The sequence below is a fragment of the Apostichopus japonicus genome, chromosome 20 (genome assembly GCF_037975245.1).
Source record: "Apostichopus japonicus isolate 1M-3 chromosome 20, ASM3797524v1, whole genome shotgun sequence".
Taxonomy (NCBI): Eukaryota; Metazoa; Echinodermata; class Holothuroidea; order Aspidochirotida; family Stichopodidae; genus Apostichopus; species Apostichopus japonicus.
The window spans coordinates 28,446,071-28,463,471 of NC_092580.1; the positions used below are offsets into that span (position 1 = coordinate 28,446,071).

General features: G+C 36.8%; 1 protein-coding gene across 4 annotated transcripts in view; it reads right to left on the reverse strand.

The window, feature by feature from the left end:
• The window catches only part of LOC139961243 (ceramide kinase-like), a 49,420-nt gene that overhangs the window by 8,177 nt on the left and 23,842 nt on the right, over positions 1–17,401 (reverse strand). For all 4 annotated transcript variants that reach the window (XR_011790792.1, XR_011790791.1, XM_071960327.1 and 1 more), the window contains exons 6-13: positions 14,551–14,614; positions 8,533–8,678; positions 7,561–7,635; positions 4,756–4,908; positions 4,037–4,142; positions 2,890–2,981; positions 456–658; positions 33–250 (exon numbers count right to left, since the gene is read on the reverse strand). Coding sequence is in view for 2 of the 4 variants with exons in the window: in XM_071960327.1 (XP_071816428.1) it covers positions 33–250; positions 456–658; positions 2,890–2,981; positions 4,037–4,142; positions 4,756–4,908; positions 7,561–7,635; positions 8,533–8,678; positions 14,551–14,614 (1,057 nt within the window). In the remaining 2 variants the exon portion in view is untranslated. The remainder of the gene's footprint in view (positions 1–32; positions 251–455; positions 659–2,889; positions 2,982–4,036; positions 4,143–4,755; positions 4,909–7,560; positions 7,636–8,532; positions 8,679–14,550; positions 14,615–17,401) is intronic.

The window sequence follows — 17,401 nt, forward strand, 5'->3', positions numbered from 1 at the left end:
CCAGTAAATTAAACATTTGTTTGTTAATATACCTGACATCAATGTCTGGTTGATCGGATATTTCTCCATCTAGATTCCAGGAGCTGGTGCTGGAGACACTGGCCTGCCTCCTGGGGATGTAAACTGTTTCACCGTTAGCTGACATTGCCTCATTACCCTGTTCTATTGCTGACCCTGATGCTGATAGGAGTGGTGTGGTCTGAAATTTGAATGCTTTGACCCTGTGTACTTCCACGTAATCCAAATCCAGCTAAGAACCAGAAAAGAAAGAGTCAAAACAGAATTTTAGAAAAAAAATTAAAAAATTAATAAATATGACAACCACTCAGACTTCATTTTTAACTTTTCGCAATCAGGGAAACGAAATATAATTATCAGTCGTGGTATTTTATTTAATTAAAATAAATCAGTTTCTTTAGTAAAATAGTGTAATAATGTAATATTTCAATACTCACTGGATTACCGTTGAGTGAGATACGTAACAAGTATCTTAAATATTGTAATCTTGAGCAGCGTTTGACCAGGACTAGATCCACACACCCATTACCAAGATGTGCCGCCGGGGAGACACCACCAGGTGCTTTTAGAGAGGTGCAGCTTAGGATGGCAGCATTTATTGCATTAAACTCCCCATGTTTCATTTCCCACTGGTTAGAAACTGAAAAATACAAGAAACAAAACAAATGTCATGAAACTGATACAAACTCCCACATTTTTAACACTTCAGGTTGATTTGCCATTTAAGTTACAATTTTATCTACGGCACTTTAGAAAATATCAATCTCGGGCACTTTAAGAAATATCAATTTATCTAGGGCACTTTAGGAAATATCAATTTATTTAGGGCACTTTAGGAAATATTGATTTATCTACAGGACTTTAGGAAATATCAATTTATTTACAGCAATTTAGGGAATATCAATTTATCTACGGCACTTTAGGGAATATCCACTTATCTACGGCACTTTAAGGAATGTCGATATATCTACGGCACTTTAGGAAATATCCATTTATCTAGGGCACATTAGGAAATATTGACTTATCTACGGCACTTTAGAAATATCGATTTACCTTGACCCGTTAGGAAATATCGATTCATCTTCAGCACTTTAGGAAATATTGATTCATCTTCAGCACTTAAGGAAATATACATTTATCTATATCTCGGCACTTTAGGAAATATCAATTCATCTACGACACTTAAGGAAACATCGATTCATTTACAGCACTTTAGGAAATATCGATTCATCTACAACACTTAAGGAAATATCGATTTATCTACGGCACTTTAGGAAATATCCATTTATTTACGGCACTTTAGGGAATATCGATTCATCTACTGCACTAAAGGAAATAAATTTAAAGCCCCACTACCGAAGGGTGGTCGCCCTCCTGCAAAAAGGCCTTTACTTTGGGGGAGGGGGCCAGACAAATATTTGGGAGAGGGGGCCTATAGGCCCCCCTCTTTCTGGAGAGAGTTCCTTGCCTTCACTCAACTCTATGCCAAGGAAAACTCTCCCCACATATCTTCGGGAGGAAAACAGGCAAGATTTAGTTGTTCAACAACAAAGTCCCCAGTGCCAGAAATTTGATATGTGGCTTTGGCGAAAACAAATCATTTCTAGATCACTGGAAAGATCTTTTTCCACTGCCCCCCAACTTTATAATGTTAACATGATTAAAACCTTCCTATAAGAAAGTTCTCTCCAAAGGTTTGACATATTACAGCATCTCTGAGAGACATTAAATCATAATAAAAACAATAGAAATAATCTCATCAAAGTAAAGAAGAAGAAGAAAAAACAAGACCGAAAAGCCAACTTGATCCTCTTCTAAAAAAAAATAATAATATTCTGACACGTAGTAGAGGCCATTTGTCAAGATATTCACTTGCCATCTTTGAAATTAATTTGCAAAAGTGCAACTGAGGCATAATCTAAATTAAAATTCACAGCTCTCAAGGCTTGTGTACTGTCTGCAAATTAGTTTTTTTATTTTTAACTTCACACTTCTTAGCAGTTTGAGGATCTCAAGAAGTCTGATGACTACACACACACACACACACACACACACAATAAATGCTTTGTGAACAAATTAGTTAAATTAATTAAAGTAATGAAAGACAGGACTATTTAGAAAAATTTAGGGAACAGGATGATCTTACATAAAGGTTCATGCCTCAACCTAAATCAGTTGCTGGAGGGAAGAGGGGGGGGGGGGGGTGTAGGGTGGAATTAAGAATTTGGTCTTGCCAACTTTGAAATCCCGAGCATGTCACTGATCCCAGGCCTACAACACACCCGTATCACATGTGACAACTACTTACTTATCAACATTATACACAAAATATGGGGTGGGGTGGAGGTGTGGGGGGTCTCCAGTAAAATCGACACACTATCTTGAGATTTTATCATTTTATGTTGAAGTGTAATTTTGCAGAGTGAGATATAGTAAATATTGCAACGATAATCAGTTGTTTCATTAATGATCAACACTGGCCACAACTGTTAGCACAAATTGTTCTACAAGATTCAGACCTTCCAAATTCTTCCAAGAGCTCCAGGGGTTAAATTAGACAATTAAATGTCTCAGTGAGGTGAGATTTTTAGAGGGTTTGGGGGGGGGGGGGGGAGGATGGGTAGCATTAAAAATGTTTGAGAGCAACAGCTGATCAGGGGGCTTAGACCCAAGTCAGACTTCTGGGACATTTATGTCACCAGGTCCCTTTTTGTTGGCTTTTTGAAGCCTTCGATTTCCTTTAGTCTATCAAATGTCCAATTTTCCAATTCCTCTTAATTACCCCCTGACTACCCCCCCCCCCCCACTCCATTCCCGCTCCATCAGGCCTACCTCTGGTGACTTTAAACAAACAAGATTGGTTTAACAAACCTTTCACTGTGATATTTTGGTCTGGTTCATCCAGGTTTACATCTCCTGACTCTAATGGAATGTATTCACCTTTATCTTTGCAAACAGAACAGCTGAAAGAAGAATCAGAAGAGATAGTACATTCAGTGCCTATTTACTAATCACATTAAAACCCAGATTTTTTGGAAAACTTTCACATAGATTTCTTTGATCATCATGTATTTAATACTAACATGGCAAGAGTGTCTCTGATCAGACAAGAACAGCATAGAGTCGTTAATTAATTATAATTACTCATGTCATTTTTGATTGGTGAAAAGAACTTCCAGTAGGTCATCAGTCTTCAGTTTGATCAGTCGGTCTTTATTTGAGTAAATACACGGAAGGATTGGTAAACAAATTGATGAACAAATCCCACAAGTAGCTGGTTTACCATTCATAAGCAACATTCATCATGTAGCAATAGCAACAACTTCAGTCCCAATTCTTATATGCAAAGTAGGTTAGACCAAATAACACTGCTTAATGGCATTGAAGACTCGCGCACAAAGAAAAGTCTCACGCCGGTAATCTGACCTAGTTTTGAATGAGGTGTAACAGAAGTGTTAGACACCACCATCGGTACCAGAAAATACACACACAGCTTGCTACCGTCGGTAATTAGACACTAGTATACAATCAAAACATACAGCTACGGTCAATACCAACAATACAGCTATGGACATCTCAGGTCTAGATAGTGCCTTGAGCAGTGACTTTTGTCTACTAATTTGGCGCTATATAAGTCTCATTTATTATTATTATTATTATAAAAGATAACAAGGTATCACGTTTCATAACTGTCTGCATTTTGTAGCGACATGAAAAAAAACTTCCCTTGCAAGCAACGGAAAGTTAACTTTTTCAGATGACAGCACGCGGTTTGGAGCGAGTCTTCAATGCCTTTAATAAGTGTGGAGGATCCAGACTAACTGCTAATGATATTTTTGTGAATGGCCGTAATTTTGATCAAGATTCGATCCATATTTTGACAATTAATAAAACCAGCACAACTTTGAACTGTATTTGATGGCGAGAATCAGCATTGATGGCGAGAATCAGCCCGGAGAAGCAGTACTTCAAAACACATTATTCTACAGTTTTTGTTAATTTAAATGCATCTTCTTACCCTGCTTTGCACATCTCACTGTCCCATGGTGTGTGACTGTGGTCATCATTTGGAAGGTAAGAAACCGTCCCATGGTAGGAACGATTGCCCAGGTACCTCAAGAGACCTATGAAAAGGCCATATAACAAAACAGTTCATCATCAGCAAATGTGATTCATGTTACGCTATATAACACATCTATATCTTTAGCTCTTCTTAATAATGATGTGCAAGTCAACATAGATGTGGTGAACCCTTCAATGTGTTGGGGGAAGGGGTCTATAGTAACTCACGAAAAGCTATAGATTTAAAGGTTTTTAATAATACGAACGGGACTCGCAAACGAACAGAAAAAATGTAATTCCTTCATTTAGGAGAGAAATGTTCTCTTTCCCTTCCACCTTCTCACCTCCTCCAGCCTTCCCTCAGCTTCAAACTTTGCTATCACATTGTAAGTTACTATAATATTTAAGCTGAGACACTATCACATTGCACGCTACAATAGTATTTAAGCTGAGACACTATCACATCGCAAGCTACTATAGTATTTATGCTGAGACACTGACATGGCATGCTACTATAGTATGTAAGCTGAGACACCATCACATGCTACTATAGTACAGTATGTAAGCTGGGACACCATCTCATGCTACTATAGTATTTAAACTGAGACATTAAACACTAACGAACAGCTCCACAGACGGGGCGTGTAATCAGAGGGAGAAGATAGCACTGCTCACCTGCCAAACCGTATCTGTTTGTACCCATCCAGCGATAGTTTTCACTTTCTTTCACCACATCGCCGAAGAACCCGTACCCCAGGAAGGATAGTGTGTACCTCAGAAGATAATTATTATGATGGACGGAACAAACATCTAACCCCACAGAAAATCCTGAGTCGAGATAGAGAAAAAGGTAGAGCCATTAGCTGAAGCTAATACGATACCAGATATGTCTGATATATAAACTAACTAATACATAGATCTAATACATAACTAACTAAGTAATGCATAGAACTAATACATTATACAAATAACAAATGGTTATGAGTGCAATAGTGCAAATATTTCATTCGTTGAAAGATGTAATTTGTTCTATTCAACTAGGCTGCGCCTCGTTGAATGGAACAAATTACATCTTTCAACGAATGAAATATTTGCACTATTGCACGAATGGAAACCATTCATTATTTGTTTTATACAACACCTTCAAATTTGGATATAATTGGATGTAAAATGCACTCATGCAACAGATTGTTTTTGAACAGACAGGTTTCTCTGCTCTCTTACCATTGAAAAAAGTGCTATCAAAAAAGTATAACACATGGTTCTATTTCATAGAGTGCAATAGAGCGGATTTTGCATGCAATCGACGAGCAATTGACCAATCAAATGGCCGGAATATAATTAGGTGTTGTATAAAACTAAATAATGCATAGATCTTATACATAACTAACTAATGCATAGATCTAATACATAACTAACTAACTAGTGCATTGATCTAATACATAACTAACTAATGCATAGATCTAATACATAGATCACTCTAGAGACGGACTCCACAAATGGTGCGCAGACTTGGTTACCATCTTGTGATTTTACTTCTTGTACTCCTTGTATAATGGCTGTTTACTATACAATGGTATCTAATGGTTGTTGGTAGGAGGGAGAGGTCCACGGAACTAGGCTGGTGGCATGTTTGAGATCTGTGCTTACAAGTGACTAAATGAACCAGAGTCAGCAAGAAGTGAGTGTGAGTTGTTAATCTTTGCCAAATGAATAGCTTAATGGGAAGTACAATGAGGTTGAGAAAAGTGGAAAGGTCATGACAAATTTTCTGAAGATTATTGGTGTTACTATAATGTTACTATGTGTTCCATATTTGGGAGGGAAGGGGGGAGGGAGATCTGGTTATACCATCCCAAATGTAACTCTAGTAGTAACTGGTAACCACACAAAAACAAACATTTTGTAAAAAGGGTACCATGAGGAAACCCTACAAAGATACCATTATTTCATGCATCACACATTTTTAAATATGTCACAAATCCACCACCAAAAAATACTGATGAACCCTCCACATTTAACTCACTCCCCCCCCCCCTAATCCCACCAGCCTTGTTTCCCTTCTACTTAAAGTCAAACTGCACTTTTGTCACAATGCTTCTTTAACCCAATTCTCCTTTTTAATTTTAAACATCTAGCTTCCCTTCTGATATTTAAGATAAATATTGCGTGACAACGGCTGCACTTGATTTCATTTTAATAACCCATTCTGGTGTTTAGAAACCTTCGAGCAATTCCTCGCCATCCTTTGGCAAGATACCCGAGTGACGAGGACTAATTAATAAATAGACAATTTCTGACAGAGTCACGAGTCTTAAAGTCATCTAGTCCGTCTATCCGTCTATCTGTCTGACTTATTAGCACAGATCGCGTTTTTGGAAAACACATATGCACCGTCGATCGTGCTCAGAACAACAATTGATTGCATAATTATCACCCAGTTGGAACAATTTTGTATAATCCTGCTTCAGAGCACTCATATTGTCAGTACGAGCAGTATGAATATCATGTTTCTATCAAATCAAGGTTAGGAACTGTTTGTACTGACAATACCACTGCTTTGAAGCATGATATTGGAGAACAGTTTAGAGAGGTTTTAGCATTAGGAAATTGTCCCAACTGGCTGATAATTATGTAGGACCTGATGAAACAACAACCAACAACAACATGTAATATTGTTTATGCTATGATTTTAAAACTTGTGTTCCTGTGATGCAACATCTCAAAAAGTTTGTTTCCATTCAGAACTTCCTCCCTGCAGTTTCCCATGAAAATGTGCATTTAATAATAATAATAATAATAAATGAGACTTATATAGCGCCAAATCAGTAAACAAAAGTTACTGCTCAAAGCGCTTTACAGAGAAAGTAAATTAATTTACAAAAGAACAAGTGAAAAAATGGGTCTTAAGTAGACTTTTGAAAGTAGAAAGTTTATAGCATGTTCGAATGTGATCTGGTAACTTGTTCCAGAGATAAGACCCAGAGTATTGGAAGCTTCTGTAACCATAGTTCTTCAATCTTATGAGTGTTCCTTCAATAAAGAGGATTTTTGGTAGGTTTTCCAAGCCATAATTTGATCACAAAGGTCCTCACAAAGTCATGAAACTAACGAGTCAAATATTCTGATGATATCAAAGATATAAGTCTTTCCCACGTAGTCAAAGCAGTAGTCTTAGCAGTTAAACGTGATAAAACAAGTCAAGGGGAGGGGGACATTTATCAAGCCTCTAATAACTTTCTGATCATATATAACCACTCCCAAATACTTTCAAAGGCAAGTCCTCCCTCTTAACCAAACAGTAAGAAAAGTAAATTGCCTGGAAAATGATTTTTTTTTTTAATACAAATAAGAGAGTACATGTGATAGATAGCTACACCGTGACATGGCAGGAAGGATTATTAATGACGAAGCTACAGGAGACATATTGTCCTGTCCAATACTGTCTTTTCATGTCAATTCTGTACAGCTGTCACTTACCCTGCGCTATCTGTACAGCAGAGGTCACTGGGTCGTTTACACCGGTAGTATCGAAAGCTATGACATCAGTGGAACCTGTGTAAGAAAGATGTAATTATATACAGATATAAACATTAAAACATAAGAAAGTAGATGATAGTCTAATTAACTTATCATTTTTGTCACCTGGTAGGCTATCACTGTTAGTTTAATTTAAGTTTGTAGTTTACTTTGAAAAGTATAATCAATGGTATTTTATGATAACAGCCTATACCATTTACAAAGTCTGAATACTATGGAGTCTGTTTGAATACGTTGGAAGAATGCATTTGTTCAGTCATAGAAAGTATTTCATTATCCGGATGGGATAATTCTTCCATGCTAAAATAACCTGTAATATGCACGTGACGACCATACGTGCCAAAATCTATTTTACTTGGTTTTTTCCCCTTAACATTGAAAAGATTTGTGTATAACCTTGAAATATCATTCAACTAGTGTGATGGAATCTAATTGTTTGTAGGCTATACAGTGAGTCCTCATTAAGTGACTCATCAAATATTAAACTGTGATTTCATTTGTGTAGGTCTGAGTTGCATCACTGAAACTCAACGTAAAATAAAGACAAATTGAGATGCTGTCGCTGTATGTATTCAAAAAGTATCGTAGACTGAAAGTATTGAAATAAAATGATTTGATTTTAATTAATAAAAAAAAATTATATTTCAGCAATGGAAATCAGCTTGGAACAAAAGAATCGGACCAACGTGATTCTTTTAACTACTTCATATAGTTATAAAATCTGTCTCTGTGTGAGATATTATTCACTGTCAATATATTATTCATTAATTAGGAAACAGCATAAGATCTCAGACGTTAAATATTATCCCTTTTACGATGCAACGACGCCCTAACTTTTGTGTTTTCTTGCCAATTCATGACATTGATAGTTTAAAATAGGTTTTCTTTACAGTACAAAATGACAAAACTCACCTGCTGGAATAATTCCGACCTTAAATTTTGGCCGTATAAGTTTCACCTCCGGATCGTCAAGATCCAAATCGGCTTCATTCTGAGTTCTCTTCAAGAGAGCGTTGACGATTTCGTGGACTGTACCGTCGCCCCCGACACCGACTATGCTGTGTTTATAGATGACATTACGATGAAATATGTAAACTGATCGAAATGATACGAGGTAAAATTGTTTACAATTTGAATTGATAATGAATGTTTCGATACCACAGTGAAGCAAAGATGAGAGCATGCTATATATATCACCTCTCACCACCCTTTTCCGCCATCCCCACCCCCCCTCTCTCCCACTCCACCTGGCAAATCATCCATTTGTAGCACTTCAAGTACATTTATATAATATTTACTATTCACTATTATATATTATTATTTTCTCAATGTTATAAAATGCATTGAAAAAGTTATACCATCAGTCGGCCTCCATAAGGATACCAATACACAATACAGTTATTCATTATTTTGGGTGGGTACAGATATTTCACAATGTTAGAAGAAGGTGCATTATTCATCAGTGACGTCATAGCTGCACGAAAACAGTAAAACTGACAAAATAGGTCTACCTCCTGGATAAAACTAAAAAAATGTCTATCTAGTTAAGAAAGCTAGCTATACCCATGGTGGGTTATAATAAACTTCACAGTTTTCAAATTGTTGGTTTCAAAGTCACTTTCATACAGTATATAACTTTAGTGATATCCTAGCTAACCAAATGAATATGTAGCCATGCATGTACCCACATCTTAAATAAAACTAATATATATTCTAAGCAATAAAACCCTTTGAATTTCTACACTGTACTGTGTTATTGTTCAAGAATTACATGTGATGTATACTGCAGGTAGAGGGTACAGCGTTTATTTACGTCATAGATTGAAATAACTAGAGACAATAACAACTGAAATAGTGCTGACAAATGTTTCTAAGTGTAGCTGTATGGTTGACTTGTTTTGAGGTGGTTTATAATTAGAATAGTATGCTACCCCATACACTGTGATATTCATAAATGCAATATGGTGAGTGGGCATAGATCTGAAAATTCATTTGCTTAAGAGGGGGCGTGAGTGGGAGGGGGCCGAGTAGAGGTGGGGAAAAGGAGGAGAGTGATAAGTAGCCAGCTTTAAAACTTTCATGGTACAGACACCATTGTATATGAGTTGAGGTCAAGGGAGGTCAGGTCTGATCCCTGATATAATTAGGTTAAATGATACAAAAATATATCAAAAATCTAATTTTGATGATTGTGAAGTATATTGTCCCTTTAAATATGATCCCAAAGCAATGACAATATAAAATAATTTATTCCTAAAGACTCAGAAATAATACAAATTTCGAAGGCAAGAAAAAAGAAGGATAAATTTAGGAAAGACACCAGATACTGCATATATAGATAAATGCTTTTTTTGCACAAAAAGTTTACAAAAGCTCACTTTTTTTGCCTCCAAACTACAGCTGTTACCAGCTCAGAAAATCTCTTTTTCCTACATATATTGGACGACCAGGAATCTACCAACAGCATTGCTTTATTATTTAATTGGGTTCTTGTTTTGATAAGGGTTCCACCATCTGTCCCTTTATTGCCAATTTTCTCTACGAATTTCCTTCTAATTAACCGGTAAAATTGTCAATTATGCTTCCAAGTTCTTTTAGCTTTCAAAACGATCTCTCTTTTCTATTCACAATGTATCTACACAAAAAGGAAATCAAGACGGCTTCGATTATTCTCAAAATTGTGCAGTCGATTTCAGGAAATGAATTAATGGCAGCCGTGTTCCTGCTCTTAAGTCAAAGTAATTAACAATTTTATAAGTTTGTAATAAACAGAAAAAAAGCTTAACTTCTCAAAGCTTATAGTGATGTTTTTAGAATTAATTGTGACAGATATTAAAATACATTACTGATTACTATAAAACACAACAAGATGAAGTAGGATACGGGCAAAGTTCAATTGACGCAAGTTGAGCAACTGTTAAGAAAATTAATAGGTCTGGATTTATAATCGACAGAAATGGCTATGGAGCAGGAATTATTCGTTAAACATTGTTTGCAGACAGTTTTAATTTGTTTGCTCGTTTGTGTTTGGTGTACGAAATGTTAGGCAAACACTGACACTGGTGTCAAATATTTATTAGCTATCTCTGTAATTTCAAAGAAGAATTTATTAAAGCAAACTAGACAGGTACTGTGACTGCAGTTAATGGGCAGCCTTATTAACACCACAGAGGTCAAAGGTCAACTTAGACTAAAGGATTGGCAATGTGCCATCTTATCAGAACTATCCTATCTTATGTACTAATAATGGAATACTGTATGCTCCAGCAGAAGAATTCTCCCCTTTCTCCCCATATATTTCCCTCCCTCTCTTACCTATCATTCCTCTAACCCAGGAGTGGGCAACCTTTTTGAATGAGCCAGATATAAGATAAGGGGTGAAAAATTGACTGGGCGGCACCTAATCAACGACCTGCTGTTGATTTCAAACCTCAGATTCCAAGGACTTTCAAGCAATAGGTGTGTGTACTTAATCTGTATTCACAAAAACATAATGTCAATACTGTACAGTTGATAATTAGTTGATAATAGGCCTACCTGACAGCATCATTACTGCCAATAAATTCTAAGCAGCTAGCTCGTTTTTTTGTGATGATGTAAAATAGATTGATTTTTTTCTTCTTGAGACATCTCACAGGCCGCAAAAAAAATTACTGGCGGGTCACATGTGGCCCTCAGGCCGTAGGTTGCCCACCCCTGCTCTAACCCTTTCCCAGGCCTTCCCCCTTCCCTCCTTTCCCTTCCTCCTTTGCCTACACCTCCCCTCATTCCCTCCTTCTATCTTCTCTTGGATACCAATTTTTGGGCAAGGCAATGTTCAGGCTAGGAGAGTGTCGAATCGAATCCCGGAACATAAATTGTTGCCAACAATCCTTCCTGCTGTGTTAGATCTATGGTATAAACAGCCAGGGTATTTTAATTCTAGGTGTCAAAGCCTGTTTATTGCAATATTGGAAGATTATCTAATCCCATTTTTTTCTCCTTTCTGTTACTTCAGACTGCAGGAAACGTAGTGAAGTGGACGAAAGTGTGCACTTTGGAATCTTTGATGTCATTTACTTGCAGTAAAGTACTATTCAGCATACATGTAAATTGTAATTGAGGAAATGCACCCAAATATACAATTTGATAGGTCACTTTATAAGCAAAGGGAAGGAAGTACAGTATAGTGCAGGCATGTCTCTCTCCTCCCCCACCCCCCCTATCCAATTAATAACCATCTATTTCCACTGACACTCAACTGATATTGCATCTGGCATACCTACTGTATACAGATATTAACAAATCCACACACCTGAAACCACAGGCGTAGATAGCATTTTCTGAGGTGTAGTGGAGGGGGGGGGGGGGTTAAAACCAGTCGGATTAATGAAAGATGATGTCACAAGGAAAGCAGAATAACGTCATACTACAACACATTAATCGCTGTTATATACCAATACCCGGATATGCGGACTATTTTAGTAACTCCATAAGGAAATCAATCCACAGTGGAGTGATTATGATGGTTATTTTTCTCATTAGAGGCCTGAAAAGTGGGGGGGGGGGATATTTTGTGTTTCGTCCCACACAGCTCAAAAAGTGGAGGGGCGGGACATGTCCCCCGTCCCTCACAGGTTCTACGCCAATGCCTGACACCAAAACTGTTTTGATGAAAATATCCTCCTTGTTTGTAAATTAACTCATTAGAGCTCCTGATTTGACTGCACTTATAACATGTTAGCATAAACTACTGTACATTGCCTGAAAGATCTTCAATTGTTGTCTTGATTTATTGCAGACATGTCACAATTAACTCATAAACCCATCCATATAATTTTAAACTGTGGGGGTTTTTAGAGATTATTTCAGAGTGGTAAGTAAACAAATGATGATACAATATTAAAGGTGCATGCTGCACGTTAACAAATCAAACCTTCCGGGCTATAGAATTTGAAACTGAGTTTGCTCCAAATAATGGATTATACCATAGCAATAACAATGGACTGATCTCAATGACTAGATGTCATGGATATTTAGATATCCTTATAGGATCTGAAATAGCTCTTTAAGTTTGTAAAGAAGTACAAACACTTCCAATGGCCCACAGTATGAGCAATACCATGAGATCAGCAAAATACGTATTATTATCTTAGACATTTACAATTCCTCCGATGGAAAGATGCAATCAATTTCAGGGATGCCATAACTGAGTGAAAGCACTTCTCAAGGCCCACGGAATATTAATCCAATACCATGTGTTTTAGCAATCTTATATATAACAGAAGAATTGATAGCCTCACAGCAATCTCAGAATAACCATTTTGACAGAACCACAGACAGTATTAAGAAAAAACACCATGTGTCTAATAAAACTATAGTGTAATACACTAATATTGAGCGGCCCACTGTGCAGCCCACTGCTCGACCAATAGCGTTTACTCAGGACCTACTTTAGTGCCACTACTTTGGTGGGCCATCCCTCAGCATGACCAGTACCTAGTGTTCAACAAATCATCAGAGTATAGTACTAATGAGTTCATTCATTTCTGAGCAGCGCCAGGTCATGGCCAGTTTATTTTTTTGAGTCGATTGGAGTCACCCTTTACGAAAATAGCTTGACGCGCAACGTTTTCAAGTCGAATTCACTTTCTAAATTTAGTTGCTGAAAGTGAAATTGCTACAACACTCAGCAGACTATTAAAAAAGTTGGTGCAAGCATGCGAATATGCCCACAGCAGGGCCATGCAATATTATACATCTTGCTTTAGCAAATTACCTAAACTTAATCTGCAACACTCAAGGTTCATTAATTTGTATATTTGCATGACTGATTTTAATCTCTACTCATTCCAAGTGAGTACTTGAAAATGTTAGTAATTTACCAGTGACCTTTATGACAGTCCAGCGCATTTTGCACCACAAGAGCAAAATCACAGAAGAATTTTTATTGGTACTTGAGAATTTAAGGGTTCGAGGGGTATGTAAACTTGAGGCTCAAAACACATCAACACTTTTTGTCAAGGAAATCACTTTCAACATAGTTGTCTGAATGGTAAAGTTTTAAGCAGGATATTAAGTTGACTTAATACCTTGTGCCCCTTTCCCCACCCCCTCCCCACTCCAAAGAAATTTAAAACTTTCTTCCAAATGAAAGAAAATGTAAGCTTGCACTGCATAAATGTAGTTAAAATGATGGAATTGGCAGCCCCATATCCATTTAAGCCCTCTTGCCCCCCCCCCTCTCCACCTCCTCAAATGTTTTTGTTTCAAATAGGAGCTGACATCCTCTTGCCTTAGAAGCTCCAGAGGCCCTGCTTCAATTGTCAGGTGCTTGCCTTTTTCTTAGTCACAATTTCATTTTAAGTTACACAGACAAAAATTGAATGTTTTTCTACATTAAATATGTTGTATTTAATAATAATAATAATATTAAACCTAAGTATGCATGCATGGGATAATATTTTGTTGCAATGAAATAGTAAAATAAAGCTCATCAAGAATATTTTGGATGAAACAGGTATTATTGACAAATTCTTACTCAAATATGTCTACAATTCTCATATCGTTGTATACGTTCTATCCAAACCCCTTCTAAAGCCCACCCATCAACCCATCCCCTCCTACCCCCCTCCCCCTTCCACCATGCCCTGAGATATAAATATCTGATTCATCACAAATGAGGCTGTTTCGCTTAAAACTGTATCAAGGATTTCACATGAAATCATAAATTTGACGAATTTTCAAAATTTGCCCGATTCTACAGCTCTGAAGGAAAATATTGAGTAATTAAATGTTTGTGCAAAAAATAGTCTTCAATCATGTTTTTCTTCTTCTCCTCTCGATGATAACATTTTCGATCATTGTTTATGCGTGCAATCCAAGTAGATCTAGAAGAGTCTTTTTCAAACTACTCCGCAACTTCACGCTCTGTAAGTATAATAGACTTACCCGTCATAACCAGACAGATCTCTCTCCATGACGAGTTCTCTGGCCTGTTCTTGATATTTCGTTACTACGGAGAAGAAGAAGAAGAAAAAACCACAACCATCAGAAGATGCTTAAATGTTAAGAATATTTATGGCAGCAAATGTAACACATGAATAATAAATACATCATCACAGCTACCGATAAAACATACGTGACAGCATCAAGAACGGAGGAAATTAGTAAATTTTTAATGATTGGAGGAATTGGAAATGGCTCAAAAATAGACACACAAGAAACATACAGACTGAAGAAGATAAAAGAAACAAAAAACAAACCACAAAGTCAACAAGATTAGAGATTCTTTCCAGCCTTCTGTACGAGAAAATGTAATATATTCGTACAGCACAAAAGTTTTTTCAAGGTTTGACCTCTGTCGACTCCAGGTCATCTGCGAGCCGTTCTGGCAGAATTTACTTTGGTGTCAACGTAACTTAGGTGAAACTAAAACTAAAGTACTTTCATTCATGATCAAAAAATTGTGCAGGTAATGGTGACCCAAAGAGTAGAATATTACTGACAAGAATGAGTTCCTGGATGAAGTAAACCGTACAGTTTAAAGAAAGCTATCATGAACCTCTGAATATTCAGGTTCTTTTGCGTGCAATTCTCCTACGACATAAATCAACTGGCTGTCACAATAAACGCCCACGATTGATTTCATCACACCATATAGTACCCATGTATATTTATAGTGGCGTCAGTCCATATTTATTCATCACATTTCGGCTCAACCTCTCACAGGCCCACCAATTTTGCAAATTGTAAAATTCCAAGTTAGTTCCAAAGGAATGAATTGCTGGGCATCAATTCCAATTTTATCTGAGCTGAACTTTTAAGAACAACGTGAAAGTTCAGTGTTATATGTACAAAGAGAAGCTCTGACCTTCACCATTGATGCTTTCATCCTAGAGGGCTAATATTACAGTATGAGCTCACAGGACAGTATGGCCAGTGAAGTTTTGTGATCAAAGGGCAGGAATGTCATGTAGGTTTGTATCAGTAACAGCTAAAAATGCTCTGAATCAGCTCATCTTTAGCAGGATTGGAATGGAATTTGGTGAAAGGACACACTTAATACAAAAAGGGATTACTGAAATGGAAGTTTGTCAGGATTTTCAGGGTCACTCAAGGTCATTCTAAGGCATTATTTGAAATGAAAAGAAAAGAAAAAAGAAGCTACTGGCAATATATCTTCTCTCAATTTTTGATCAATGTACCCAAAGTTGATAATAGTGAATGTTCAATTTTGTGGTACTAATATTACCAATAAAAAGATTTTGGAAATTGTTTGGCAATTAAGGGTCCTTTCTGATAATTTGTTACCCTTTTCTTGTATTCTTGTATAACTTTTTAAATATTCTAGAGCTGAAAAATCTAATTCATCACACCCTGCTGGAATGGTTCCCTCTATGCCCTGAATTCAGTCATTGTTTGTTAATTTCAGGTAAATTTGATGCCTAACTTTGGTCAAACGAGTGGAAGATATTTTGTAATGAAATATGCAGTGTAACACCTTCATCGACCTTGTGTGATCACAATTAACAGTTACTCGTTACGTTGTCATTATAACTTATAGCACTGGTTTTGGTATATAATCATGTGGACGTTTCTTGTACTGTTTCAACACCAGTATTTATAACTACATTACTTTACCATCCACACTGATTTCCAGTATCGATGGTAGGCGTTATTGAAAAATAAAGTTTTATGTGCAACATTGAACATATGACACCAGATAAAACTATTTTAACACATGAAATTGATTTTTACCGTCAAAGCCCTCATTGTTTTTTTACTTTTACAAATTAGAACTAAGGTAATGATGGATGTGAGTTATATGCCATAAGTGCTCTAGTATGTCCTTGTGTGTACTAACTACACAGTACAACACTGTAGGTAGTGACAAGTCACTGACAGTGTGCAGGGCCACAAATGCTACCAGTGCACTCTAGACAGTAAGAGTGGTAATGTAGTGAGGAGACATGGAAGCAAGACAGCAAAGTACAATGGCCTGTTATTTAAGGTACATCCGTTGCCAGAAATCCACCAATTTTATCCATCACCCACCAGAGGTGTAAACAGATATTTGGATGTATTTAATAACAACGTAAGTTCAACAAACAGACTGTAACCTTAACAACCTGTGGTGTACCATTATAAGTCTGAAGCTCTGTTATGAACACAGCACAAACGCGACTGATATCGTTGGTTACAAGGACCGTTAGGTAAATTTAAGAAAACCTGAGTTTGGAGCAGATGGTAGTAATGTTAGCAGGTAGGCAGCACTTAATTATAGAGATAAATACTACATAAATAATCAAATAGCTGGTATGGAAAATTATACTTTATACCAAACCAACAAAACCTTTAATAGAAGCGTTATCAGAAGCTGGAACGTAGATACCATTAAATTTATATCAGTAACCAGCCGGGTAAGATAATATGTTGCATACATACATACATACATACATACACACATACACGCATACACGCACACATACATGCAGACGAACTGTTCAAAAATATTTAATGGTACGACTTGTTTCAACTTCTTAAATTTTGACAAAGTACTACATAGAATTAATCTATAATAATAAGAAAAATAATAATAATGTAGATTAGATTTATATAGTGCCACTCCAGAACTGCCCATGGCGCTTAAAAGCATTCTTACAACGCAGAATTCTGGTGTTCCGGATGCAAGATTTTAGCAAGTCTGGACACAAAGCCACAAACTGCTTGCATCCAAGCGATGCACCTCTGTCTATGGGGAAACCTACACACACAGACAGCATGCATACTCACTTTCCAC